This window comes from Anomaloglossus baeobatrachus, chromosome 4 (genome assembly GCF_048569485.1).
Source record: "Anomaloglossus baeobatrachus isolate aAnoBae1 chromosome 4, aAnoBae1.hap1, whole genome shotgun sequence".
Lineage (NCBI taxonomy): Eukaryota > Metazoa > Chordata > Amphibia > Anura > Aromobatidae > Anomaloglossus > Anomaloglossus baeobatrachus.
In genome coordinates, this window is record NC_134356.1 from 619,047,595 (window position 1) to 619,075,026 (window position 27,432).

The window sequence follows — 27,432 nt, forward strand, 5'->3', positions numbered from 1 at the left end:
TCTTGGTATTCGTGGCTGCAGCTTTTTATCTAGGGTAATGGAGATCTCGGTGACTTGGCCGGGCTGTGGTCTTCTCTGGGCCGGTTCTCGTGCCTGGAGCCCGGGTGTAATCTTAGACTCCATGTCTGGGCACTTTGCCTTCTTGGCCGCCTCAAGTTGACTTTACATTGAAGGGGATCCTATTCCTCTGTTACATAAGATCAGGTCTTTTGTGACTGAAGTGTCTCCTCTGACGCACGGCCCTGTGACTTGGTGACGACATTCTCACTTCTCATTCACACCAAGACGCTGGATAATTAACTTAGGCCGAGAAGTGATGTATTATACACAAGATGACAGTGGTTGAGGTTCTGACCCCCAGGGACTAGTACATTTTAGGAGTCTACACCCAAGGGACGAAACAAAGCTTTACCGTGAGTATTCTGTCTATACGTGCTGTCTGTGGAAGCGGATTTTATCACTCCAAGAGCCAAAGGTCTCTGTGGAAAAAAATGGCCACAAACGTTGAATTTCGTAATGCATTGGCTCCTGGAACGTGTCAATCCTGTCATGTTGTCCTTGTGAGACCAATCATCTCTAGGTGTGCAGGTGTCATGGCTGTCTCTCTGCAGTATGAGACTAGTGACAGATTCGGGACGAGTCATTTTCCATTATTGAATCTCAATATTAAACGTGTTTTACTTTCTTTTGGCAGTTGTAGGGTTAATGTCAATTCATTGCTAGCAAGCAGTCTCATTACGATCTCAGGTCGGTGTTTCCGATTTGGGACCACTCCCAGTCCCTTTATATACCCTGTGAAACCAGTAGAGGGTGCCGGTTATTCTCTTTGCCATTAGGATGCTTGGCCTGGAGGTGGAAGGAGCTGCTGAAATCCCTCTGTTGAAGTTACTGGTGTGGCTGCAGTATTGGTGCTGACTGCAGCAGTCTGTTGTATTGTTTTCCCCCTGTCTGTCTTCCTTCCCTGGTTTGTTGTTTTAGTGCAGAAGTGGGACTAGCGTCCCTCTCCTGCCCACTCACTAGCCAAGACTATTGTGGCGTCTTTTTCAGGGCTTCAGGTTCCTGCTCGGTGACAGGTGAGGAACTTATATAGGGACTGGCGAGTGCAGGGTACAGTGGCAGGTAAGTGGAGAAGGTGTCCATCTTCCCTCTCACTAGTATCGGGGTCCTCCGTTGGTAAAGTGTCCCCGGTGTACCCCTTGTCTGTCGGGGTGCAACCCCTGTTGTTGTGTGTTTTGGCTCATGACAGACCTTCCCCTAGTCCGTGTCGTGACAGCATGTCCTCCTGACATTCGGCACCTTGTATAGCTGTGTGCAGTGGTCATATTGGCCAGTACCGGTCCAGCTAGTTAGGAAGCTATATGAAGTATAGTCTTACAGTGTGGGTGATTTATGTATAGCTCATTTCCACTTCTCAGTTTGGGTAAAGTGAAGCCAACATTGAACATTTGTGGTCTCCGTCAGATGAACCCTCTGGTACCTCCTGCTTTGTGACTCCAGCATTGTCTCACCGCTTTGTATAAAGTGCTGTGCACACTGTTGGCGAGCACAGATATAGCCGTGCCCCGGGATAACCTGCTCCGGTAATGTCATTGACGTGTGGCTGTATAATCCGTGTCTGTGCAGTGAGTGGACGCACTAATGATCTCCTCTTTCTCCTTTTTCCTCTCAGGTTCTGGTGACCGGTTTCTTCCCAAAGACACAACCATGTATAGTTTAAGGACTTGTGCTGCTAAACTCAGGCCTTTGACGGCCTCTCAGACTGTCCGATCACTGAAACACAGTCAGCCGGTGACCCCAAGGACGTTTCAGCCTCTCAGGTGCCTTAGTTCACCTGTGGCCGCAGAGCCTTTTCTTAGTGGGACTAGTTCTAATTATGTGGAGGAAATGTACTATGCGTGGCTGGAGAACCCCAAGAGTGTCCACAAGGTAAGGATGAAAACTAAGAGGGCACCACTGTTAAGGAGATGGTCCCGGGGCTGACACAGATCTGATTTGGGATTATCCACGAGGAGTGACCGGAATCGAAACGCAGGAGGAGGAGAATCTGTTTTCTAACGAGAGGTCGTCGCCTGGTATCTACATGGAATATCACTACGTTGCGATCATTAATTTTCCTTGCGAGCTTATATAAGAGGATCTCACTTCAAGGGTGGAAATCACAGATCATAATCCTCTAAGAGATGAAACGCGTTACTGTATTGTTTGTATGTTTCTGTGGTGACAATAGGGATGTCTCCTTGGGACCATTGCAGCTCATCAACCTTCTTCTGTTGTGGAAATTTACACCAAATCCCTGTTCAGATCACTATGGAGAAGTCAATTTCAATAGAAAAGCTGGGCACTAAAGCTATAGTCACTATTATATGGAGGTATTACTCACAGACCAGAGTTGTAACCATCAGTGGAATTACGGCAGTCCCAGGTGGTGCTCAGCCAACACAGTAGTCCATTAACAGATGAATCCAAAAGAGGAGAACAAGACGGCACTTCACGGTGAGACTCTGCGGTTTTAATAACTTTGTATAAACAAGATACAGCATGTGGGGAGAGAGGGGTGTGTAGGCACGATGGCCGTTTCGCGCTGGGACCCGTAGAAGTACTCTGTTGTAGCGCGAAACGGTCGTCGTCCGGCATGCCTGCACACCCCTGTCTCCCCACATGCTGTAATTTGTTTATACAAAGTTATTAAAACCGCAGATTCCCACCGTAAAGTGCCGTCTTCTTCTATTCTTTTGAATTCACTAAGACTAAGTGCACACTGTGTCTGAAAAACTCCCGGTGTATACTTTGCCCTTTCCATATCCCCTCCCCACCACACATCAAGCGAAAGAATGTTCTTTACTCTCCGTCCGCTCTGTACATGTCATATTACTGTTTATTTAAAGAGGTCCAACCACCTGGATTTTCCTATATAACCTAAAGCCAGTGCTATACTGGCACTATCAGGCTGATTCTATACATACGTTTAGTTGTGAGATCGGATGTATAGTTTCTGAAATACAGGCAAGTAAAGTTTGTGAAATGCACTGTTATTTGATTGATAGCAGCTACAGAATAAGTGGGTTGGGTTTTGCTAGTTATTCCTACCCCTGTCTGCTGCCTGTCCTCCCTCCTCCCCTGCAATAACATAAGACAGGGGTAGGAAGGACAGGCAGCAGACAGGGGCGGGAATAAATAGCAAAACCCGACCCACCTATTAGATATTCTGTAGCACCTATCAATCAAATAACAGTACATTTCACAAACTTTACTTGCCTGTATTTCAGAAAGTATACATCCGATCTCACAAGTAAAGGTATGTATAGAATCAGCATGATAGCGCCAGTATAGCACTGGCTTTAGGTGATATAGGAAAATCCTGGTGGTTGGTCGTCTTTAACTGTATCGGAAAGTGCAGCACTTTCCTCTACATAAGGACATTGCAAAAGTCAAATACCTCACAGTATATGTCTTTACAAATTGGTTGTATGGTGGACCCATCTAAACTGTAGACTCGTGCCTCATGAGCATAAGCGATCAACAGTAGTCAAAAATACCATGTGCACTGCTGGTTGTATAGCAGATGGCGTGTGGCAGGCTTCTGGCCCTTGATGTGGAGTATGCATGGTGTGTCCTCATTATTCTAGATCCGGTATATTCACTTAGCACTAAGCGTCTGATCCACATTCAGGTCACTTCTGACGTGATGGTTTCCCGACAATAATCGGTAATTAGGGCAGAGTAGACAACCCTTACTGCACCCTTACCCTAATTATAGAAGTAATTGCAGTTTTATTGGAGCCACTGTAGCAGATTCTTCATGGATGAATAATTTTTTGGCTTTGTACTATGCAAAGAGATGGGTTTCCTGTGGTTCTGTTCACTAGAAGGAAACTAAAAGGATTTTCTGCATGATATCCCTCCTCTTTGTGGCACACGTTTAAAGGGGTATTCACAATCTTATCCCAATATATAATAGGTGTAATTATATTATTATTAGCAAATACCTCCAATTAGAAATGTAGTATAGTTCTCCTGATTAGCTATGTCGCTTACCTCATGTGCAGGGCATTGCAGGACCTTAGGTATACATTGTTATGACCAAGCATATAGTGACGGTAAGGTCCTGCAATGCCCTGCACAGGAGGTAAGTGACATAGCTTATCAGAACTATACTACATTTCTAATTGGAGGAATTTGCGGAGTCCATTATAGTATTTGGAGAGCTATATACTAGGGGGGACAAAGATAAATGCATGGGAAGGGAAAGTTTTGTGCTGAAGGAAAGGGGCTTTTTTCCTCAGTACCCAGCTTTCCTATGTTCTGATATCCATCTTGTCCTCAGCACCCAGCTTTCCCATGCTCTGCTATACATCTCTCAGCACCGAGCTTTCCCATGCTCTGATATGGGGAAGCTGGGTGCTGAGGGAAAAAAGTATAGCAGAACATGGGGAAGCTGGGTGCTGAGGACAAGATGGATATCAGAACATAGGAAAGCTGGGTGCTGATAGAGGGATTTCAGATTATGGGAATCATGGGTGCTGAGGGAAAAAGCAAAGTGTCAGCGACACTATCCCGTACCCCGAGTTTCTGCTTCATTATCCTGTACCTCGAGTGTCGGTGGGAAGTGGGGGGGGCCATGTCCAAACTTTGCACCAGGGCCCATTAAACTCTAGTTACGCCACTGGTACAGCTGATAGTGGGGGTGAGGTAGGCAGAGGTTTGCTGCGTTTCATGCATGTGTTCTCATTCACCGACAGCTTAAACTTGATTTAAGATGTTTACCCTTAATCATGAGTTATGACAAAATAAAGCAGTTTAGAACGTTGTAAATCTTTGTTTGTGGAGTGGTTAAGGAAGCGCTCACACAAAACCCTTTATTACCTATGTAATGTAGTGTAAGTGTGGTAGTATACTCGCCGATCGCCGTCTTCCCCAGTTTCCAGCGCTGCTCCGCTCCTCTGCAGGGTCGGGTGATTGCTATTCTCACTTGCCAGATCACGCCAAGGTCTATTTATAAGCTGGAAGTTACTTTTACAATGTCAGTCTATGGAGCGGCAGAACGAGGTTCATAAGCTTATACAGTGCAGAGCCTCGGTTTACGAGTAACCCGGTGTGCGAGTATTTCGCTATACGAGCAAAGCTTGCTGTAAATTTGTAACTCAGTTTACGAGCAATGCTTTACTGTACGAGCAAATACTCACCGCACACACTTCCGGTTCCGTAGTTTAACCGCTCTCTAATCCGCTCTTGCTGTCCACACAAACACACACATTATGCTCACCTTACCTTCCGTTCCCTCGCCGGCCTCCTGGTTCTTATAGTTCACCGGTACAGGATGTGTATTTGGTAACCATCGCGACCGATGGAGCAACTTCCGCTGTCAGCCACTTCTCAAAGGCAGCGCGCTGAACAATCCGAGGCAAGCGGCTCATGCCTTTGACGTCAGCACTCTGGCAGCGGAGGCTCCGGCATTGGTCGCGATGGTTACCCGATACACATCCTGTACCTGCGGACTACAAGAACCAGGAGGCCGGCGAGGGAACGGAAGGTAATGTGAGCATTGTGCGAGTGTTTGTGCGCGTGTTTGTGCGTGTGTGGAATGGCACAATAGGGGACCAGGATGGGACATTTAACAAGTTGTGGAACGAATTGTCTGAGCTTCCATTATTTCCTATGGGAAATCTTGCTTTGCTAGACAAGTAACTTGGTTTACAAGCACACTCCCAGAACGGATTGTTCTCGTAAACCAAGGTACCACTGTATTGGAAAATGGGCATCCGGCTCACGCATAGACCATAGTGTGGCTGGCAGTCACGGGAGTGAGCAGAGAATCGTAGTAGTGCAGAAAACTGGAGAGGACGGCGATCGGGGAGTATATTAGTGCACCTATGCTACATTATATATACACTTAGACAATACATGGTTTAGTTGGAGGGCTTCTTTAAGCTTTCCTGAATTATAATATATATTTGTAAGGATATGTCCCTACGGTCAATGTGCTGTATCGGTAGATACTGCTGAGGATTTTCTTTCGGCTATGTCGTACATGTTTGGATTTGTATTGAAAAGGTGTAATCCGCCTAATCTGAAACGCTGCAGATTTCAAATCGACAGCTCCAATTTACTGCGTATTGTCTCTGACATTTTAAAGGGAATCTGTCACCGGGTTTTTGCCACCTAATCTGAGAGCAGCATGATGTAGGGACAGAGACCCTGATTCCAGTGATGCATCACTTACTGGACTGTTCAGTGTAGCTTTGCTAAAATCACTGTTTCGTCAGCAGTATATTAACATTACAGGACTACTTGGTGTGCTGCAGGTAGTCCAGCATATTCATAAGCTCTGTATAACTGCTAGATCTGCAGAAGAGAAAACAGTTATTTTATCAGAATGACAGGAAACAGCTCAGTAAGTGACACATCACTGAAATCAGAGTCTCTGTCTACATTATGCTGCTCTCAGACAGGGAAGCCAAAACCTAGTGACAGATTCCCTTTAAGAAATCTCATTCACAGTGGATTTTCCCCATTGTTCACTACTAGGACAACCCCTTCTGACTCTTCCAGTCCCCCAGGTAAAATAATAAAGCCTATACTCGCTGGTGTGGTTCCATTGGTCCCGCGATTTACAGTCCCAGGGCTCTTGTGATGTCATGCGAGTCCCTCATCCAATCAGTAACTGCTCCTGTCTCCCCGCCTTTGGACCAAACAAGCAACCAACAGGAAGTGAGTGCAGCGCTCACTTCCTCTTGATTAACTCATTTGTCTGAAGGCGGGGAGACAGGAGCCGGCACTGATTGGACGCGGGGCTCGCATGTCGACTCAAAGTCACGTGGTGAACCCTGGAACCACGCTGGCTGCGGAGGCTGTGTCCGAGGCTTCAGTATTTTACTTGGGGGAAACGTGAAATCAAAAGGAGTTGTCCTAGTAGTGAACAACCACTTTAAGGGCTCAGAATAGTGTATATTTTCTCATCTGAGGGAATCGTCCCGATTTATGCAAATTACACTCAACACAAACTCTTCTGCGAGCGTGAGCCGAGCGTCATTCACTGTGATCTAATTCTCTCACATGCGAGAATCCGAGCACAAGTGCGGAGAAGATGGAGAACTTAATCTCTCCATCGTCTCCATTGTCTGTCTCAGCGTATATAGGAATGCACTTGGATGACACTAAGGGGTACTTTGCACACTACGACATCGCAAGCCGATGCTGCGATGCCGAGCGTGATAGTCCCCGCCCCCGTCGCAGCTGCAATATCTTGTGATAGCTGCCGTAGCGAACATTATCGTTACAGCAGCTTCACATGCACTCACCTGCCCTGCGACGTCACTCTGGCTGGCGACCCGCCTCCTTCCTAAGGGGGCGGGTCATGCGGCGTCACAGCGACATCACACGGCAGGCGGCCAATAGCGGAGGGGCGGAGATGAGCGGGACGTAAACATCCCGCCCACCTCCTTCCTTCCTCATTGCTGGCGGGACGCAGGTAGGAGATGTTCCTCGCTCCTACGGCTTCACACACAGCGATGTATGCTGCCGCAGGAACGAGGAACAACATCGTACCGTCGCTGCTGTGAAATTATGGAAATGTCGGACCCTACACCGATCATACCATAACAATGCTTTTGCGCTCGTTAATCGTATGTAAAAGGATTCACATACTACGATGTCGACAGCGACGCCGGATGTGCGTCACTTTCGATTTTACCCCACCGACATCGCACCTGCGATGTTGTACTGTGCAAAGTACCACTCAGTGTAGGCCGATGAGTTCCATGCACCCATAGACTGTATGGGTGCATGCTGTCCTATATATGTTGCCAATTGCAGCAGGCAGCAATATTTTTATACGCTAATTGGCCCTGCCCCATAATATCAAATTGGGCCGAGGGCTATACGCAAATGTGAGCGAGCCTTAAATCTGCAATGATTTGTGGTTAAGGGACTTCTTTCATAGTTGGCCTAGTGCTCCCCCAGACACAACCGACTCTTGAAAATTATAGGCCAAAGCCCAGGTGTCGCGTTTGCCAGGTGTAGCAGGCGTGGCAAGGTTCAAACCTGTGTGCGAATAACACAAGAAAATGGGGGCATTGGGGCACAAAAACAACGGGTGGCCCTGGAACTAGTGAGAGGGGTAGGTGGGCACCTCCTAACCTCAGTTGCAACTGTCCCTCCTCTCCGCACCAGTCCCTACACAGTTTCCGCAACTGTCGCCGAGCAGGAACTTAAGACCCTGTAGTAACCCTGACTAGTGAGGGGCAGGTGGGGTTCACTAGACCTCACCGCTGCACTAACAACACAGCAGAAAAGTGAAGACAAACAGAGGGGAAAAACAACCAAAAGATATAGCCTGAGCACAGGAACTAAACTCGTAGAACCTTCCTCCAGGGCGGCTAGGACACAAATGAGTTTGTATCTTCAGCAGGGAATGCTGGGATACACCACTATTTAAAACTGAAGGGCGTGATTACTTAGAGTGTCTGATCACTCAGGAAGGAACTGCTTTGGAAAAGCTGCAATAGCAAAACTGGCACTTAACCACTTCAGTGCCAAGACAAATGAGACTCATATAAATGAAGAGAGCCAGATGAGAGGCTCCAATGCAAAGGCTGACACTGGTCTCTACAGGCAGGGAGACCATTGTGACACCAGGAGAGGGAAGTCTGTTACGCAGAGTCCCATCTGAAGAAGTCACCTTGTCACTGGTAGACGGGCACAAACAGTTTGTCCAAAACGTGTAATAAGTACCTAGAAAGGATCACGTATACCTCAGTGCTATTGAATCCTTGCAACATTCTTCGTGTGCTCGGAGTGCGGTTGCATTTGTCTAAGTATAACGCTCATTATTCTTTCTGTGCGTGAGAGTAATGGAGACGCCAGAGAACACACACGCTGTTTTGATTTGCAAATCTGCTGAGGTTTCCCTTCAAAGAGACCACAAAGAATGGGAAGAGGGCGCTGCAGTTGGTCCTCATATATGCGCCAATCTCCGCCTGTGAATCGGCACAGATCACCTATGTAGACATTCACCGGTGCTCGTTTGCATCGGCTGACAAAAAGCAAAGAGATCAGATCAGTCATTAATGTTTTACCTATTTTCAGCTGCACATTTCTTGTTTGCAAAGTCGTAAAATATCGGGAACGTTCCATAACCCAGTGTATGGCTTGCTGTAGGATTATTGCCGGCATGGCTACACACGCCCATAATCGGGGAACAAATGTTCCTGTGAACTCTCATTTTCTAATTATCCGCTCGGCAAAATTAACTTTTCGGTTTTCTTTTATTCCTTTCCATGCGTCAGTTGAACTTGATTGATACTCGCGTCTTTATTTCAACTATACTGACCATACAATAGGCGCATAAAGCGGTTGAGGATCAGTGCAAAATGGTATCAAAAGTCCATCTGAAAAGAGAAAAAAAAAAGCGTGCATTTTTCACAGTTTTGCAGGGTGATAATCTGCTGTGAAAAAGAAATTTATTTTATGTGCTTTTCTTGTAAAAAAAAAACATAAAATAAAAAAATCACGTGCACGTTGCTGAAAAAATACAACTCTTAGGCTGGGTATAGAGTGGCATATCTCACATTCCGTTGCTAGAACACAATGCCTGGATTGACCGTGGGGGGGGGGGTCTCTCGTCTCAAACTCATAGCCTCATAGACACATATGAGACTGTTGGGATCAGGAGACCCACATTTAAAGGGGTGGTCCACTACACAGCATTAGTGGCCACATCGATGTACAGCTCATAGGGAAGGGTTTTCTCAAATACCTTGTATAGTGAATTCTGCCTCTGAGCGGCGCTATTGCGGGCCGCTCATCCCCATAAGGTGACCGCTGGGCTCCGAGATCTGGTGATGTCACGTCAACTTCCAGTTGACCCGCCACCACCGAGGCGGGCCCCAGTCTCCCTGAGTGGCTTGGCTGTGGGTGGCATTTCACTGCTTGTCACAGCCCAGCATCGCTCCTGCTTGAGGCGCTCTGCAGTGAAGGAAAGGGCGCGTGAGACGCTGGGCTGTGACGAGTGGTGAAACTCTGTCCACAGCCCAGTCACTCAGGGAGACTGGGGCCGCCTCGGTGATGCCGGGTCAGCTGGAAGTTGACATGGCATCACCGAATCTCAGAGGTCACGGAGCCCAGGTGTCACTTCATGGGGATGAGCGGACCGCAATAATGCTGCTCAGAGGCACAATTGACTACACAAGGTATTTGAGAAAAGCCTTCTTTTTGAGGTTTACATCGATGTGATCACTAATTATGTGTAGTGGACCACCCCTTTAAATGTGGATCTCCTGACCCCAACAGTCTCATATGTGTCTATGAGGCTATAAGTTTGAGACGATGTGGCTACTATGCTGTGTAGTGGACCACCTTTTTAATTAGGGCATTGAGGTCCATATCCAGACTGAGAAGTATGCCTGAGCCTTCAAGGAAATTTGTCAGCAGTTTTTTGCTACCTCATCTGACAGCAACATAATGTAGACAAAGAGATCCTGAATCCAACAGTGTATAACTTAGATTATTGGCTGCAGCTATTCTCACATAATCAAATAATTGACTTTTAAGCATGGAGCTGAGCCATTGGAGCTGTCCCCGCCCACAGCAGGGGGCGTGTCGGACGTTTCTGCACATGCTTGTCTAGTCCTCCAATGTTAATCACAGGGTAATAAAGCCATAAATAAAGCACACACACACAGATAAGAGAGGCATAGTTGCTTTTTATTTTTTAACCCCTACATCATGCTGTCTTCAGCTTACATAGCAAAAATCTGCTGACAGATTCCCTGTAAGGTGGGAGTCTCTGATATCAGGAGTCTATGCTGTTGTCAGTTATTAAAAGCATTAAACAATGTCAGATATTGGAGGGATTCTATCTTAGGGGAGAATATGTTCTGTAATATGGAGATGTAGAGGGTCCATGTGCGGCCATACAGGCTGCATATACTGGACTTTATATGGAGGCCAATTCCAGGAATCTTGCTCACTACAGATTATCTCCTATACTTGTGCAGCCGGTTTCCCATAAGTTTGGAAGCCGTTTTACCTCTTGTAGTAAGTCCTGGGTCACTGAACACATGATCCTATAGGTTATTGTCTTTACCTTTGTCACTATATAATGTGTTGGCAGGTATGTAGGTGACAAGGTTGTTGGCGTGAGGTGGAAGGGAATTGCTGATCAGAAGCCCAAGGTTACGCGTCCTTGGTGTGATCTTTGGTGGTAGAAAGGTCTTATCTGCAATTATGTTCCTTATCTTTTTAACTATCGTCCTACTGTGTGCGCTCTGGTGAGGGGGTTCACAAAATGAAACGCAGGAACTGGTGATGTAGAACGGGACATCACATTGCGGGAGGGATGAAGCTCTACAGGTCCTCCATTTGTGATCCACCTTCCAAGGTCAGATCAATTATTAAGAGATTTAAAAGTGGTCTTTTAGGTGAGAACAAAGATAAAAGCTCTCATTCCCGATTATCGGCTAGATCAACACTTCGGCGATCCTTTCAGAACTTTTCTTGGTTGGGTGATCATCGTTATCGGCAGAGCATCACTCTGTGTAAATAGGGAACGTGCCACCGATTACATGATACAGCATGGGGATAGAATGATTGTATTACCAAATGTTTCTTTATCGTTCCTTATGGGAGACCCAAACCATGGGTGTATAGCTACTGCCTCCGGAGGACACACAAAGTACTACACTCAAACGTGTAGCTCCTCCCTCTGGGCTATATACACCCCCTGGATGACAATCTACCCAGTTCAATGCTTTGTGTTTCAGGAGGATACACACACTTGCATTCTCTGATATTTTTTCATTTTTATTTTTTGATTTTCAAGATTTGGAAGAAAAGCGGGTCCAGTCTGGACTCCCGGCATGTCCCTTCACACCCCACTCTGTCGGCGGTGCTGTTAAGGTTGACTTTACAAGGCTGGAGCCTTCACATGCCGTGCTCCTTCACATCCTCTGAGAGGCTCTGGTTTGAAGTGGGAGCCATCACGGTCCTCTCTGCTTGCAGGAGACCGGTCTCCATCCACAGCCCTGTCTGGTTCCTGCTGGACGGAGCATTTACCCCCCTCAGGGACTGGCCCTGCGTCTCAAAAGCTAAGTATTGAGACGTTTTTCAGGGGTCCCGGGTACTTTTATTAGGGGGACAGTATGTGTTTTATCGTTACTGTAAATTCCGGCCGGTTCTGGGGGTTTCCCCTGAGAACAGCGCCGAGGGTGCCTGCTCGTCGGCCGCATTTTAAAATCTAGGCCCCGGCTTCAGTTTGGGCCTAGTTTCGGTTTCGGCTTCTCTGCATGTCATGCATACAGGAGGCATAGCGTGGCGCCGCCCACCGCTCGGCCAGCAGAGGGGAGGGCACTCCTCTCTGGGGAGATGTTCCCTCCCCTGTATCTTTCCCTGCTTCTCTCCCTGGCCCTCCGTTTTCCCGCTCTTGGCCTAATACCCGCCCCCCTCCTCCTTCCAGCGCCATTTTCTCAGCGTTCTTACACTGGACGGCGCTGGATGCTGCAGCTGCTGCTATTTAGGAGGGCTGACGCTTCACTTGGGCTTTGAGCTGTGGAATCCGGAGGGCACACAGAGAGCGGTCTGGTAAGCCACAACCTCTGGTTGTGGGCTTTTTATTACACTCTCAGGACATTCTACAGGAGTGTTTTCTTGCTGCAGAGCTTCCACCTCAGCAGCATGTCTGTCACCCGGAGCAAGGCTGCAAACATGTACGCTATATGCACTGCATGTAAGCTCATTCTGCCAGAGCCAAGCACATACCCACATTGTGATGCCTGTGCTAATATGGTTGTGTCTCAGCCTGGAGTCTCCTCAGGGGTCCCTCCGGCTGCTTTGGCCCCGGTGGCTGAACCCCCGGCTTGGGTAGCATCCTTTTCACAAGCTATTTCCCAGTCTTTTGCCGACTCCATGGGGCAGCTGTCCCGGACACTGCTGACCATGCATCAGCCCCCTTCTCAGGGGGCTTCTGCTGCTCCTAGCTCTGCAGAGCTCTCAGAGCATGTCCTAGGACCCCGTCCCCCTAAACGGAGACGCAGGGACCCTTCTCCTGCCTCTTCCCACGGCTCTGATTCACGTGCCGAGGTACAGGGCGAGGAGGATTCGTTTACTGTGGGCTCAGACGCTACCTCTATGTACCCCATTGACTTGTCTGAGGGTGATGCGGATGTTAGTGACTTGATTGCGTCCATTAACTCCGTACTGAACCTCAACCCACCAGAGTCAGAGGAACAAGCCTCTCTGGTAGAGATGCACCAGTTTACCTCACCTAAGAAAGCTAGGAGTATGTTTGTTTTTTAACCACTCCAGCTTTCAGACCACTGTTACCAAGCCCAGGGCCTGTCCTGACAAACGTTTTCCGAAGCGTAGTTCAGATGACCGTTTTCCTTTTCCACCAGAGGTGGTTAAGGAATGGGCCCAGTCCCCAAAGGTAGACCCTCCGGTGTCCAGAATCTCAGCCCGCACAGTCGTAGCTGTGGCTGATGGCACTTCTCTTAAGGATCCCACTGACCGCCAGGTTGACCTTTTGGCCAAGTCTGTATATGAGGCGGCAGGAGCCTCGTTCTCCCCGTCTTTTGCGGCAGTGTGGGCTCTTAAGGCAGTCTCTGCCTCTCTGCAGGAGATACATTCCCTTTCCAGGGACTCTATTCCTGAGATGGATGCCTTAACTTCTCAAGCTTCGGCTTTTGCATCCTACGCCATGTCTGCCATCCTGGAGGCTTCTCACCGCACGGCGGTGGCCTCCGCTAACTCCCTCGCGATCCGCAGGATCTTGTGGCTTCGAGAGTGGAAAGCAGACGCTTCCTCTAAGAAGTACCTTGCGAGTCTCCCTTTTGCTGGGTCCCGGCTGTTTGGGGAACAGCTGGATGACATAATTAAGGAAGCTACTGGCGGGAAGAGTACTTCCTTGCCACAAACTAAGGCCAGGAAACCTGTCCAGGGCAGGATCCAATCGAGGTTTCGTTCCTTTCGTTCCTCTAACTGGTCATCCTCTAAGCCCTCGACCTTGTCCACTACCGCAGCCAAGGATCGTAAATCAAACTGGCGCGCAAAGCCGCGTCCCCAAAAGACCGGAGGAGCCGCTGCCACTAAGGCAGCCTCCTCTTGACTATCTGGCTGCGCCAGCAACGTCCTTGGTCGGTGGCAGGCTCTCCCACTTTGGAGACGTGTGGTTTCAACACGTCGCCGATCAGTGGGTGCGGGATATCATCTCCCACGGCTACAGGATAGAATTTTCTTCCAGCCCGCCAAACAGATTTTTTCTGTCCACTCCCCCCTGCTCCAAAGCCGCCGCCTTCTCTCAGGCCGTGGCATCCCTGCAGGCCAACGGGGTAATTGTTCCGGTTCCCGCCCGGGAACGGTTCAGCGGTTTCTACTCAAACCTCTTTCTAGTCCCCAAGAAGGACGGTTCCTTCCGGCCCATCCTGGATCTCAAGCTTCTCAACAAGCATGTTCAGGTGCGGCACTTTCGCATGGAATCTCTGAGATCGGTCATTGCCTCAATGACCCAAGGAGATTTTCTGGCATCCATCGACATCAGAGATGCCTATCTGCATGTGCCTATTGCGGTCTCACACCAGCGTTGGTTACGCTTTGCAATCGGAGAGGAACATTTCCAATTCGTGGCTCTCCCCTTTGGCTTAGCCACGGCCCCTCGAGTGTTCACCAAGGTCATGGCAGCAGTGGTTGCGGTCCTGCACCTCCAGGGGTTGGCAGTGATTCCTTACCTGGACGACCTTCTAGTCAAGGCCTCATCCAGTATAGACTGCCAGCGGAGTGTCTCTCTCACTCTCGCCACGCTAGTTCAGTTCGGGTGGCTTGTCAACCTGCCCAAGTCCACTCTGACCCCGACCCAGGTACTTATGTACCTAGGGATGCAATTCGAGACTCTGCCGGCACTTGTCAAGTTGCCCTTAGTCAAACAGCAGTCCCTTCGTCTGGCGGTGCGCTCTCTGCTGAGGCACCGCCGTCATTCCATCAGACACCTCATGCAGGTGCTGGGTCAGATGGTGGTGTCAATGGAAGCGGTTCCCTTTGCCCAGTTCCATCTGCGTCCCCTGCAGCTGGACATTCTCCGCTGTTGGGACAAGCGGATCTCTTCCTTGCACAGGCTGGTGGATCTGTCATCACAGGCCAGGAGCTCCCTTCAGTGGTGGCTTCGGCCCCTCTCTCTGTCACAGGGACGCTCCTTCCTGACTCCGTCCTGGGTGATCCTCACCACGGATGCCAGCCTCTCCGGTTGGGGAGCAGTATTTCTCCATCACCGAGCACAGGGCACTTGGACTCCGTCCGAATCAGCCCTCTCGATCAATGTGCTGGAGATCAGAGCTGTGTTTCTAGCTCTCCTAGCCTTTCACCACCTGTTGGCGGGCAGGCACATTCGGGTTCAGTCGGACAACGCGACAGCGGTTGCCTACATCAATCACCAGGGCGGGACTCACAGCCGTCTGGCGATGTTGGAGGTTCAACGAATCCTCCAGTGGACGGAGGACTCCAAGTCCACCATATCTGCAGTCCACATCCCAGGCGTGGAAAACTGGGAGGCCGATTATCTCAGCCGTCAAACCGTGGACAGCGGCGAGTGGGCCCTGCATCCGGCAGTGTTCAGATCAATCTGCCGCAAGTGGGGCACTCCGGAAGTGGATCTAATGGCATCCCGGCACAACAACAAGGTTCCGGTTTACGTAGCTCGCTCCCACGATCCTCAAGCCTTCGCAGCAGACGCACTGGTTCAAGATTGGTCCCAGTTTCGTCTGGCCTATGTGTTTCCCCCTCTAGCGCTCTTGCCCAGGGTTCTGCGCAAGATCAGATTGGAGGGCCGTCGAGTCATACTCATTGCTCCGGACTGGCCCAGGCGAGCTTGGTACCCAGACCTGCTCCGTCTGTCCGTAGAGGTGCCGTGGCATCTCCCGGACCGCCCAGACCTTCTCTCTCAAGGTCCGTTCTTCCGCCAGAATTCTGCGGCTCTCAGATTGACGGCGTGGCTCTTGAGTCCTGGATCCTGACGGCTTCAGGCATTCCCTCTGAGGTCATCTCCACTATGACTCAGGCTCGGAAGTCTTCCTCGGCCAAGATTTACCACAGGACTTGGAGGATTTTCCTGTCCTGGTGTCGCTCTTCCGACCATGCTCCTTGGCCGTTCTCCTTGACGACCATCCTGTCTTTTCTACAGTCCGGTCTACAGCTAGGTCTGTCCCTCAATTCCCTCAAGGGACAGGTGTCGGCTTTGTCGGTATTGTTCCAGCGGCGTATCGCCCGACTGGCTCAGGTGCGCACCTTCATGCAGGGCGCATCTCACATCATTCCTCCTTACCGGCGGCCCTTGGATCCCTGGGACCTTAATCTGGTCCTCACGGCCTTACAGAAACCCCCCTTTGAGCCCCTCAGGGAGGTTCCCTTGTTTAGACTTTCACAGAAAGTTGTTTTTCTAGTAGCTATAACTTCTCTCAGGAGAGTTTCTGATTTGGCTGCGCTCTCTTCGGAATCTCCCTTTTTGGTGTTTCACCAAGACAAGGTGGTTCTTCGTCCGACTCCGGACTTTCTCCCTAAGGTGGTGTCTCCTTTCCACCTTAACCAGGACATTTCATTGCCTTCTCTATGTCCGGCCCCTGTGCATCGTTTTGAAAAGGCGTTGCACTCCTTAGATTTGGTGCGGGCACTCCGAATCTATGTGTCACGCACCGCCGTTTTTAGGCGGTGCACATCGCTTTTTGTGCTAACCACTGGTCAGCGCAAGGGTCTCGCTGCTTCTAAACCGACCCTAGCTCGTTGGATCAGGTCGGCTATCACCGATGCCTACCAGTGTTCTCAGGTGCCTCCTCCGCCAGGGATTAAGGCGCACTCGACCAGAGCTGTCGGTGCCTCCTTGGCTTTCAGGCACCAGGCTACGGCTCAGCAGGTTTGTCAGGCTGCCACGTGGTCCAGTCTGCACACTTTTTCGAAGCACTACCAAGTGCATGCTCATGCAGATGCGAGCTTGGGCAGACGCATTCTTCAGGCGGCTGTCGCCCATTTGTGAAGTTAGGTTTTGCCTACTTCTCAGTTTGGTTTATTTCCCACCCATGGACTGCTTTGGAACGTCCCATGGTTTGGGTCTCCCATAAGGAACGATAAAGAAAAAGAGAATTTTGTTTACTTACCGTAAATTCTTTTTCTTATAGTTCCGACATGGGAGACCCAGCACCCTCCCTGTTGCCTGTTGGCAGTTTTTTGTTCCGTGTGTTTCACCGGCTGTTGTTAGTAGACAGAGTTCTGGTCTTGCCGAGTTTTACTCTATCTCTACTTATGGGTGGATGTCCTCCTTCAGCTTTTGCACTGAACTGGGTAGATTGTCATCCAGGGGGTGTATATAGCCCGGAGGGAGGAGCTACACGTTTGAGTGTAGTACTTTGTGTGTCCTCCGGAGGCAGTAGCTATACACCCATGGTTTGGGTCTCCCATGTCGGAACTATAAGAAAAAGAATTTACGGTAAGTAAACAAAATTTTCTTTTTTATTCCCATCGGTATTTGTCGGCCATAGTCAACTGGTGCTCGTTAGGCCAAAACCGATGTTTCTAAGCAGATATCGATCGAGTCATTCTCCCCACCCCCTATGGACTTGCACATTCGACCAAGGGTGAAGGTACCAACAGCTGTTAAGGACTATTTACCATTGCCAACCGAGGCCATTAAACAATGGCCGATTTTCTATCTACAAGCCAGTCGTCTAATAGCTTGTTTAGGCGGGCCAATCAGATGCGTGCTCCGAACACTGTCATGCGATGTTCAGCTCTGCACGCTTCTGTCGGCACTGTAGGGTCAGACTCTGTTCACACTGCTGAGTCTGACAAGCAACCTGAGGCTTCTGTATTGTTCAGCCAGAGCCGAGCGTCGGCTGGTTCAGATTCATTGGTCTTCAGCTCTGCATGAGTTAATTCCTGCAGACTAGTGAGCAGGACCTAAATTCTCAGGTTGCTGATTGCCATGTGCAGCTGTCACTTCCCTATTTAAGGCACTGCCTTCTTCTAGGAGGTGCCGATGATAGCTTCATCTTTTACTCAAGCGAACCCGGTCTTGGTAATTTTCCTGTGTATGGTGATCCGTGCTGCGCTTCTGAGTGGTTTGAACGTTTCCCTGTTGTGCGTTACTTCCTCCCCTTTTTTGTTGTTCCCCTGTAACATATTGTCTCTTGTGTGTGTGTGTGTTTTGAGTGCTGTGTGTACATGTCAGTTTTCCCTTGTTCGAGTAGTTTTCTGGGGTTTTGTCTTTGAGGGGGCGTAAGATCAGGGCCCGGACAGGAGTTAGGATCACGCTGGGGGCTCAAACCTGGTTACCACTAAACCTACCTTCGAGCTAAGGAACAGTGAAAGGTCAGGGGCCCCTGTCCTGTCTCAATTTGCGCTGCGACAAACGCTCGTTAATATGATCGTCCTACGTACATAGAATATCTGCATTATCGGCAGCACATCACCTTTTTTAAACAGGAGGATGTGCTTCCGAGAATGATGTTCATGTAGCCATGAATGATACAAATCCCGACCAGCAAATGTTTTGTTTGTCCGTAGAGCAATTGCTGACAAGTTTACACAATCCAATCGGCGAATGAGCGTAGTAACGAACACTCGCTCCTGTCTTAATGGGCCTTAAAACATTTTTGTGCTTTAAATGGAGGTAACAATATAGATGGGCAAGTGAGTATTGTTACAGCCGTAAAACCCGGAGCTGATAATTCATTGAACACGGCCATATTACAGCTCTGAAGACTGCGGTAAAATCTATATTCTTTATTCAAAAATGATTTAAAAATTCTCTCATGGCAGTCTTTAGTTGATGCGTTTCGACCTATTTGCTGACGACTAAGACCATTAGGTCGAAACGCGTCAGTAATCACTGTTTCCCTGCCATGATAGAATTTATACATTTTACCAGCGTCTTTAGGTTTTTTTTGGTTTTTTTTTTCTCCAAATTTGTTTATGTGCTGAAGCTGAGAGACTTTCTGAGTATTCATATTTATAAGCGTTGGTGGACTGATGACAACTGTGAGCCTAATGTTTTTCTTCCTGTTTGGTACATAGTCATAAAATGGCTGAAATAACCGTGCATTAGCTCATTTACTGTACCTTTTTATATGCCTCTGCCTTCATACAGAGGCAAACTTTGTTCTTTTTTTTGTGTCATATTTTAACAGGAATAAAAGGCACAGAGCTCGTGTAGAACCAACTCTGTGTGCCACTGGGTATGATTTTGGTGTACAAACTAATAATGTGTTAAGGGGAATCTGTCGGCAGGTTTTTGCTACCTCATCTGAGAGCAGCATGATGTAGGCAAAGGGATCCTGAATGTAATTATGTATCACTTAGATTACTGGCTGCAGCCATTCTTACACAACCAGAAGTTTACATTTAGTCATGTAGCAGAGCTGAGAGAGCTGCCCTCACCCACACCAGGCTGTTTTTAGAGCCTGTACATTAACAGTGAGGTGTCAATCACAGGAGGGGGCGTCCTGGACTGCTGTGCACTTGACATTGTAGTTTGAGCAATGATAAATCCTGCTGCTTTAAACAACATTGCAAATAAACAACAGATCGAACAGTGACAAGACAGGCATTCCTGAATTCTATGTTTTAACCCCTGCAGTATGCTGTCTTCATCTTATATAGCACAAACCTGCTGACAGATGGCTTTTAAAGGCCTAAGACACACAGCATGAAAATCGGACCGAGTGGAATGTGATAAAACATTGCATTCCACTCTACCAATATTAGCCTGTGTGTCCGCACATGAGCGATTATTTTCTCTTTTCTCGGCCCTAATCGGACCGAGAAAATAATCACAGCATGCTGCGATTGTAATGCGAGACTCTTTCTCTCTCACCCATTGAAGTCTATGGGGCGAGAGAAACATCGCACTGCACTCGCAGTACACTGGTGTACCGCGAGTGCAGTGCGAGAATGGCAATAGCCGGCAACGGAGGAGAGAGGGAGATAAATCTACCCCTCCGCTCCTCCGTGCCGGCCCGCCCCACTCAGCTGAGGCCTGATCGCATGATTGGACCTCAGTCGCAGGGACACTCGCATGACACTCGGCTCTGCTGTGCTGCCAGCGTGAGCTAAGTGTCATGCGAGGATCGTATTAGTCCCCTTGTGGCCCCGGCCTGATAAGCAGAGACAGCATTGTGATGTATTATGTACACTGGTGGTATACTGACCACAGAACCAAACCACAGATTGATCTTCATCAGTCTTTTAGTAACTGATATCAAGTGGTTGTGTAAATCTGGTCACCGGTAATGGCTGCGAAGTGACCGCACACAAAGCTGCCAACATCCGGTCACGTTAAAGTCCAAACATGAAGTCCCTATGGCCGTCCGGTAGACCTTGGGGAATATCCTCAAAATACTAAAGAGAACAAAATCCTTTCAGTCATATTTGCATTGGGGTAGTCTGGATGATGGCCAGTGTGGCCACCACTGACGGTGTCACCCAGCTTTCCCTGGATTCTGAATGACAAGCCTGCTTTTGATCCCTTTCTTAATTGATGGGGTTCTGGTATCCGCTCAGGGCTTTGCATTAGAGCCATTGCTGGTGCAGGCCCTCAGCATTCACAATCTAAAAGTCACCCTGGTGCCGTGCAGGCCAGTTCTTGCCGGAATAAATAGCACGTCATCCGGACGGGCGAGGCGCCAGCTCGCAAAGGGAAAGCCTCTCGGAAAAAGGGGATGGGTCCGTCCATCAGCAGGCGGATCTATTAACCCGTCTTTTACTATGTGCTCTGCTCGGATTTACTCCCTTCTCCAGCTACTTTCCTATACAGCTTCCAAAGCTGTTAACTCTTCCTGTGCTGGGCTCAAACCTAGTTCTCCATGGATGTTTCCTCACTTCATTGATACCATTGATGATTTGCCCTTTGACAGTTTTATATCAGTGTTCACCATATACTCCCTCTGTTATAATCATGTCTTTTAATCAATGGAACGTCCTTAGCAAAAAGCCGATTTCTTCTATTTAATGATGGTTCCCTCGATCAGAAAATATATCAGACAAGTGATTGGTGGTCTTTCCTAACCCTCTGCTTATAATTAGGGTTAACATGTAGCGTGAAGCACGGACATGTGAGCGTGGCCTTAGGCGCTGTACACATCTGCGTCGTGGTTTCCATATGGAGCAGAAATCACTACACGGTGGTGGAAAAGTGTCGCAACAGGAAGGAGCGGGCTCCCTGTGGACCGGGGGGCTCCCTGTGGCCTGGATTGACTTGCACTGAGGCTTGTTCATACCGCTGAAGTATTTAGGCTCCGTTATGTGCCTGCTGATCCGATATACAGCTAATATTGTGCTGGACAGCACATATATTACACAGGACAATGTGCTGCCGAGAACTTAGATTTCTAAGCAAGCTTAAAGGGCTTGTCCAGTAATAGAACAACTTCCGATTCCACATGTTTCACCCAAGTAATATAACAAAGCCTATAGACTCCTCTGCAACCGCCACAGTTCTAGCAGTGGCGGGGCTCACACGATGTTGGGACGGCAGACAGACCCCCGCGTCCAATCAGCGTCGGCTTCTGACTTCCCGCCTTCGGACAAATGACAGCAGGAAGTGAGCGCTGTCACTTCCTGTTGATTGCTCCTGTGTCCAAAGGCAGGAAGACAGAAGCTGATTGGATACACGACTCGTCACAACATGACGTGAGTCCCGACACAGCTGGAAACGCGCCAGCCGTGGAGGGGTCTACAACGTGGAATCAGAAATGGTTGCCCTAGTAGAGGACAATCTCTTGAAAAATAATTTCACCTGAGGAATGAGAGTTTTTCTTGTTCACCAGGTCATCAACCTCTTTATACAAGCCGTTTTTGAAAAACAACATTTGGCCCAGTCAGTGGCATAACTAGAGTTCGATGGGCCCTGGTGCAAAATTTGGCCCCTCCCTTATGTTGGTCAGATGTATGTATATATTTAGCATTTTAAATCCTATAAAGACATGTCATGTCAATCACACTGTTCTAATGTCCCCCATCCTGTGCTCCTTCCTCGTAAATGTGTCCCCCATCCTGGTGTACATATGTCGCCATCCTGGTATATATGTCCCCATCCTGGTATATATGTCCACATCCTAGTATATATGTCCCCATCCTGGTATATATGTCCCCATCCTGGTATATATGTCCCCATCCTGGTATATATGTCCACATCCTAGTATATATATCCCCATCCTGGTGTTTGTGTGTATATATATGTATATATATATATATATATATATATATATATATATATATATATATATACGCTATCCTGGTAAAAATGTCCATATCTTGGTAAATATGTCACCATCCTGGTATATATGCCACCATCCTGGGCCCCTCCTGGTATATACTGTCCCCTTGTGGTATCTACTGTCACCCTCCTGGGGCCTTCGTGGTGTATACTGTACCCATGCTGGGCCCCTCTTGGTATGTACTGTTGCCCTCCTGATATATATGTCCCCATCCTGGTAAATATGTCTCCGTTCCGTCTAATGCAAAAAGCAACAACATTGAACTCGGCCTCCCTGGCTCCCACGCCGTGCAGCGTCGTCCTGTGTAGCCAGCGCATAGTGGCCGGCAGCTTTCATCGGTATTGGTGCTATTACAACAACGCATGACGACATTGCCAGGCGTCGCCTCAGTCACTGGGACACAGATGAAAGCTACCAAGCTCCGTTTGGCTGGCAGTGTGTATCGCAGTACAGGGACTCGACGGGTCTCTGCACTGTGATACATTTCAGCTGGATGAGCAGCCTCGGACGCACATCCTGCTGAAGCTGGGGTTGATGGACCCCCTGCACACCAGGTTGCGGTTGAGATCCCTGCAACCACGATTGTCCCGCCCCTAGGCCTAGTGTAATTGTACCTTTAGTCATTTTGAAGAGAAAAGAGTTCTGTCTGTGACGCTGTTCTCCTGTCAGATACGAAAGAATCTGATGTGGAATCTTCATTGTAGGTGTGATTGGAGCCTTAATTATATCTTTATGTGGGGTATAAATTCCCCATCTCCAGAATGGGAAATCTGCCTATTAGGGCTGCTCTGCTGATTTCCTTTGGTGTCCACCAAGGACAACATCTGCAAGGAGTTTGTATGTTCTCCCCATGTTTGCGGGGGTTTCCTCCAGATTCTCCGGTTTCCTCCCACACTCCAGAGACATACAGATAGGGAATTATAGATTGTGAACCCCAATGGGGACAGTGATGATGGCGTGAGTAAGGCATTGTGGAAATTAATGGCAATATATAAGCAAGTAAAATGAATGAAATAATACTGGGGTGTATTGTTAAAGCTGAGTTTCCGTTCACTAGTATATTTTTTGGCTGTCAGAATGACTGAATACGGCTGTGTTCACACATGCACGTGAAATGTCCTGGTGCTGTCTGATTATTTTTTTTTATTAGACAGCACAGACCCATTGAGTAATGGCCAATTTTGATTTTCTGGATCACATTGGAATAGGACATGCTCTGATTCCCACTTATCTCATTCCTGGATCAGTGATTCTAATATATCTGTGAATGCATTCATTCTCCTCAGTGGGTTTGTGCACGGTCCAATAATAAATTGTACATCACACGGACATTTCAGATGGATGTGTGAACGCAGCCTTAAGGCCGATTTACACACTGCGATATCGGTACCGATATCGCCAGCGTGCGTACCCGCCCCCATCGGTTGTGCGACACGGGCAAATCGCTGCCCGTGTCGCACAACATCGCCCGGACCCGTCACACATACTTACCTTGCCTGTGACGTCGCTGTGACCGGCGAACCGCCTTTTTTCTAAGGGGGCGGTTCGTTCAGCGTCACAGCAACGTCACAGCAGCGTCACTGAACCGCCGCCCAATAGAAGCGGAGGGGCGGAGATGAACGGGACGTAACATACCGCCCACCTCCTTCATTCCGCATTTTGGCCAGGACGCAGGTAAGGTGAGGTTCCTCGTTCCTGCGGTGTCACACAGAGCGATGTGTGCTGCCGCAGGAACGAGGAACAACTTCGTTACTGCTGCAGTAACGATAATTGAGAATGGACCCCCATGTCACCGATGAACGATTTTGCACGTTTTTTGCGACGATGAAAAATCGCTCATAGGTGTCACACGCAACGGCATCGCTACAGCGGCCGGATGTGCGTCACAAAATTCTTGACCCCAACGAGATCGCTGTAGCGATCTCGTAGCGTGTAAAGCCCGCTTTAGGAGTTCATTACATTCGGTTGCGATTCTGAGGCATGTTTGGGTAAATCTGTCTTTATGGCACCACTTAATAAAGGGGTAAAGCGATTCTTAGGCTATGTTCACATGTTGCATTTTTTGAAGCATTTTTTTTTTATATCCAAATGAAATTTGTACCAGAAAGATCTGAGGTTTCAGAAATCTCACTCATACACAGCTTTTTTTTTTTTCCTTGACTAATGCATTTTTGAATACTGCAGCAGGTCAATTCTTTCAGCATTTTTGCTGCGTTTTTTTTTGTTTGTTTGGGTTTTTTTTCCCCCTAAGGCTATGTTCACACTTTGCTTTTTTTGCTGCTTTTTTTTCTGCAGCCAAAATTTGATCTCATGTCAGTAATAAAAAGCTGCATCCAAAACACAGGAAAAACTGACTTTTTTTGCTGATTTTTTTAGGTTATGTTCACACAGGGTGTTTTTGCTCAGGTTTTTTTCTGCAGCCAAACCTCAGGTTTTGTCAGGAAAGAACATGCGATTTTGCCGCGGATTTGCACTTTTTCTTTGATTTTTATGGGTAAAAAAACGCTGTAAGGGTAAGTGCGCACACAGAAGTTTTGTTTCTTGAGCAAAAAATGCACTTCCGGCCGAAAAAAAACACATAAAAAAACCTCATGCGTTTTTGCCGCGTTTTTGCCCCTGTGTTTTTTTTCTTTAAACATTGTCAATGGCAAAATGCAGGGAAAACGCAGAAAATAAGTCGTTGCTGCTTTTTTTCTGCAACCAAAACTGCAAGGAAAAAAGAAGCAACGTGCACACAGCCTCTCTAAAATCTCATAGACTTTGCTGGGGAAGTACTGCATGTAGTTTAGGACAACAAACTGCACCAAAAAACGCAGTGTGCGCACAGGGCCTAAAACCGCGGCAAAAATACTGAAAGAATTGACATGCTCCTTCTTTCAAAAAACGCCGCAAAAAGCAAGGAAGTTCACAAAACAGTCAGGAAAATACACTGTGTGTGTGTGTGTGTGTGTATATCTGAGATGTCAGGAATCTCATAGGCTTTGATGGGAATGTGATGGAAGCATTTTATTAGCATGGATTTGCATAAAACCAAGGCAAAAATCATGCTAAAAAACGCAGCAAAAACAGCCTGTGTGAACCTAGCCTTACTGTGTTTTAGGGTACCGTCACACTTTAGCGACGCTCCGGTGATCCCACCAGCGAGATGACCTGGTCAGGATCGCTGGTGCGTCGCTACATGGTCGCTGGTGAGCTGTCAATCAGGCACATCTCACCAGCGACTAGTGACCAGCCCCCAGCCAGCAGCGACGCGTGGAAGCGATGCTGTGCTTGGTAACTAAGGTAAATATCGGGTAACCAAGTGCTTGGTTACCCGATATTTACCTTGGTTACCAGCGCACACTGCTTAGTGCTGGCTCCCTGCACTCCTAGCCAGAGTACATATCCGGTTAATAAGCAAACCGCTTTGCTTATTTACCCGATGTGTACTCCGGCTACTTGTGCAGGGAGCCGGCACTGGCAGCCTGAGAGCGGCGGACGCTAGTTACCAAGGTAAATATCGGGTAACCAAGCAAAGGGCTTCGCTTGGTTACCCGATATTTACCTTGGTTACAGCTTACCACAGGCTGCCAGACGCCGGCTCCCTGCCCCTGCACATTCAGATCCGTTGCTCTCTCGCTGTCACACACAGCGATGTGTGCTTCACAGCGGGAGAGCAACCTCCAAAAAATAAGCCAGCACTGTGTGTAACGAGCAGCGATCTCACAGCAGGGGCCAGATCGCTGCTCAGTGTCACACACAGCGAGATCGCCAATGAGGTCACTGCTGCGTCACAAAAACCGTGACTCAGCAGCGATCTCGCTATGTGAGAAGTAACCCTTAGTCTCATTTTTGCAGCATTTTTTTCAGCTTTGCCTCCACCTTCCAAGCATGAACAACACAAGGTGTTAGACCACCAATTCAAAACATATGTGAAGCCATCAAAGATTTTGGGGGAAAAAAGGGCAACTAGATCAAATTGTTTAGGGGAAAACGTTTTTGTGTCTGAAAAAATAGTAAATATTGTGAACAAAAAAAAGCTTCATTCATGTGTGAAGCATAGCCTTGAACTAAGGTTGCATGAATTTATGAAAAACAGCAGGGGAAGCCTTACATTGTTGGGCATTGTTTACTTTCACACATTGATAGGGCATTGTTTAGTCTAACACCTATCGCTAATTTAATCACTTATTTAAACTGTGCAGAGTCATAAGAAACATCCATGGTACTGTGAGAATACCAAAACATAATGATTTATACTCGAGAAAATCACAAAAATAAATGAGTTTCATGACCTGGTTTACCTGCATTTTTTTTTCACCCAAAATGTTGCAAGAACTGACATCAGCGTTTTTACACTAACTCATTGTGTTCTATCGGTAAAAATACTCTGCAAAAACGCTCAAAGAATTGACACGTTGCTTCTTTCAAAAACGCAGCAGTTATCCATTTCAGTTAGAATAAAAAGCAAGTGTGTATGAGATCTCTGAAAGCTCATAGCTTTTGCTGGTATTGTAAGAAACCGCTTTTAATTAGCATAAAACTCGGGCAAAAAATCAACAGAAATGCAAAAGTGTGAATATAGCCAAAGAAAGCAATAAGTAAGTGTAAAAACGCTGCAATCAGTTTTTGGTGAAAAACAACGCAGGTACTGGAGCATGTGAAACTCCTTTATTTTTGTGATTTTACGCAGTATAAAATATAAAGACTTCTGACTCCAAGTACAGTTTAATTAAATTAGTGATGCTTTAAAGTACTCAATGCCCTACCAGCATGTGAACGTAAACAATTCCCTACCAGCATGTGAAAGTAAACAATTCCCTACCAGCATGTGAACGTAAACAATGCCCTACCAGCATGTGAAAGTAAACAATTCCCTACCAGCATGTGAAAGTAAACAATTCCCTACCAGCATGTGAACGTAAACAATGCCCTACCAGCATGTGAACGTAAACAATGCCCTACCAGCATGTGAACGTAAACAATGCCCTACCAGCATGTGAACGTAAACAATTCCCTACCAGCATGTGAACGTAAACAATTCCCTACCAGCATGTGAACGTAAACAATTCCCTACCAGCATGTGAAAGTAAACAATTCCCTACCAGCATGTGAACGTAAACAATTCCCTACCAGCATGTGAACGTAAACAATTCCCTACCAGCATGTGAAAGTAAACAATTCCCTACCAGCATGTGAAAGTAAAGGC

General features: G+C 47.8%; 1 protein-coding gene across 3 annotated transcripts in view; it reads left to right on the forward strand.

The window, feature by feature from the left end:
• OGDH (oxoglutarate dehydrogenase) overlaps window positions 1–27,432 on the forward strand; it is a 161,160-nt gene that overhangs the window by 17,547 nt on the left and 116,181 nt on the right. For all 3 annotated transcript variants that reach the window (XM_075346268.1, XM_075346266.1, XM_075346265.1), the window contains exon 2: window positions 1,670–1,926. In XM_075346268.1, coding sequence (XP_075202383.1) covers window positions 1,705–1,926 — 222 coding nt within the window. In that variant the 5' untranslated portion in view covers window positions 1,670–1,704. The remainder of the gene's footprint in view (window positions 1–1,669; window positions 1,927–27,432) is intronic.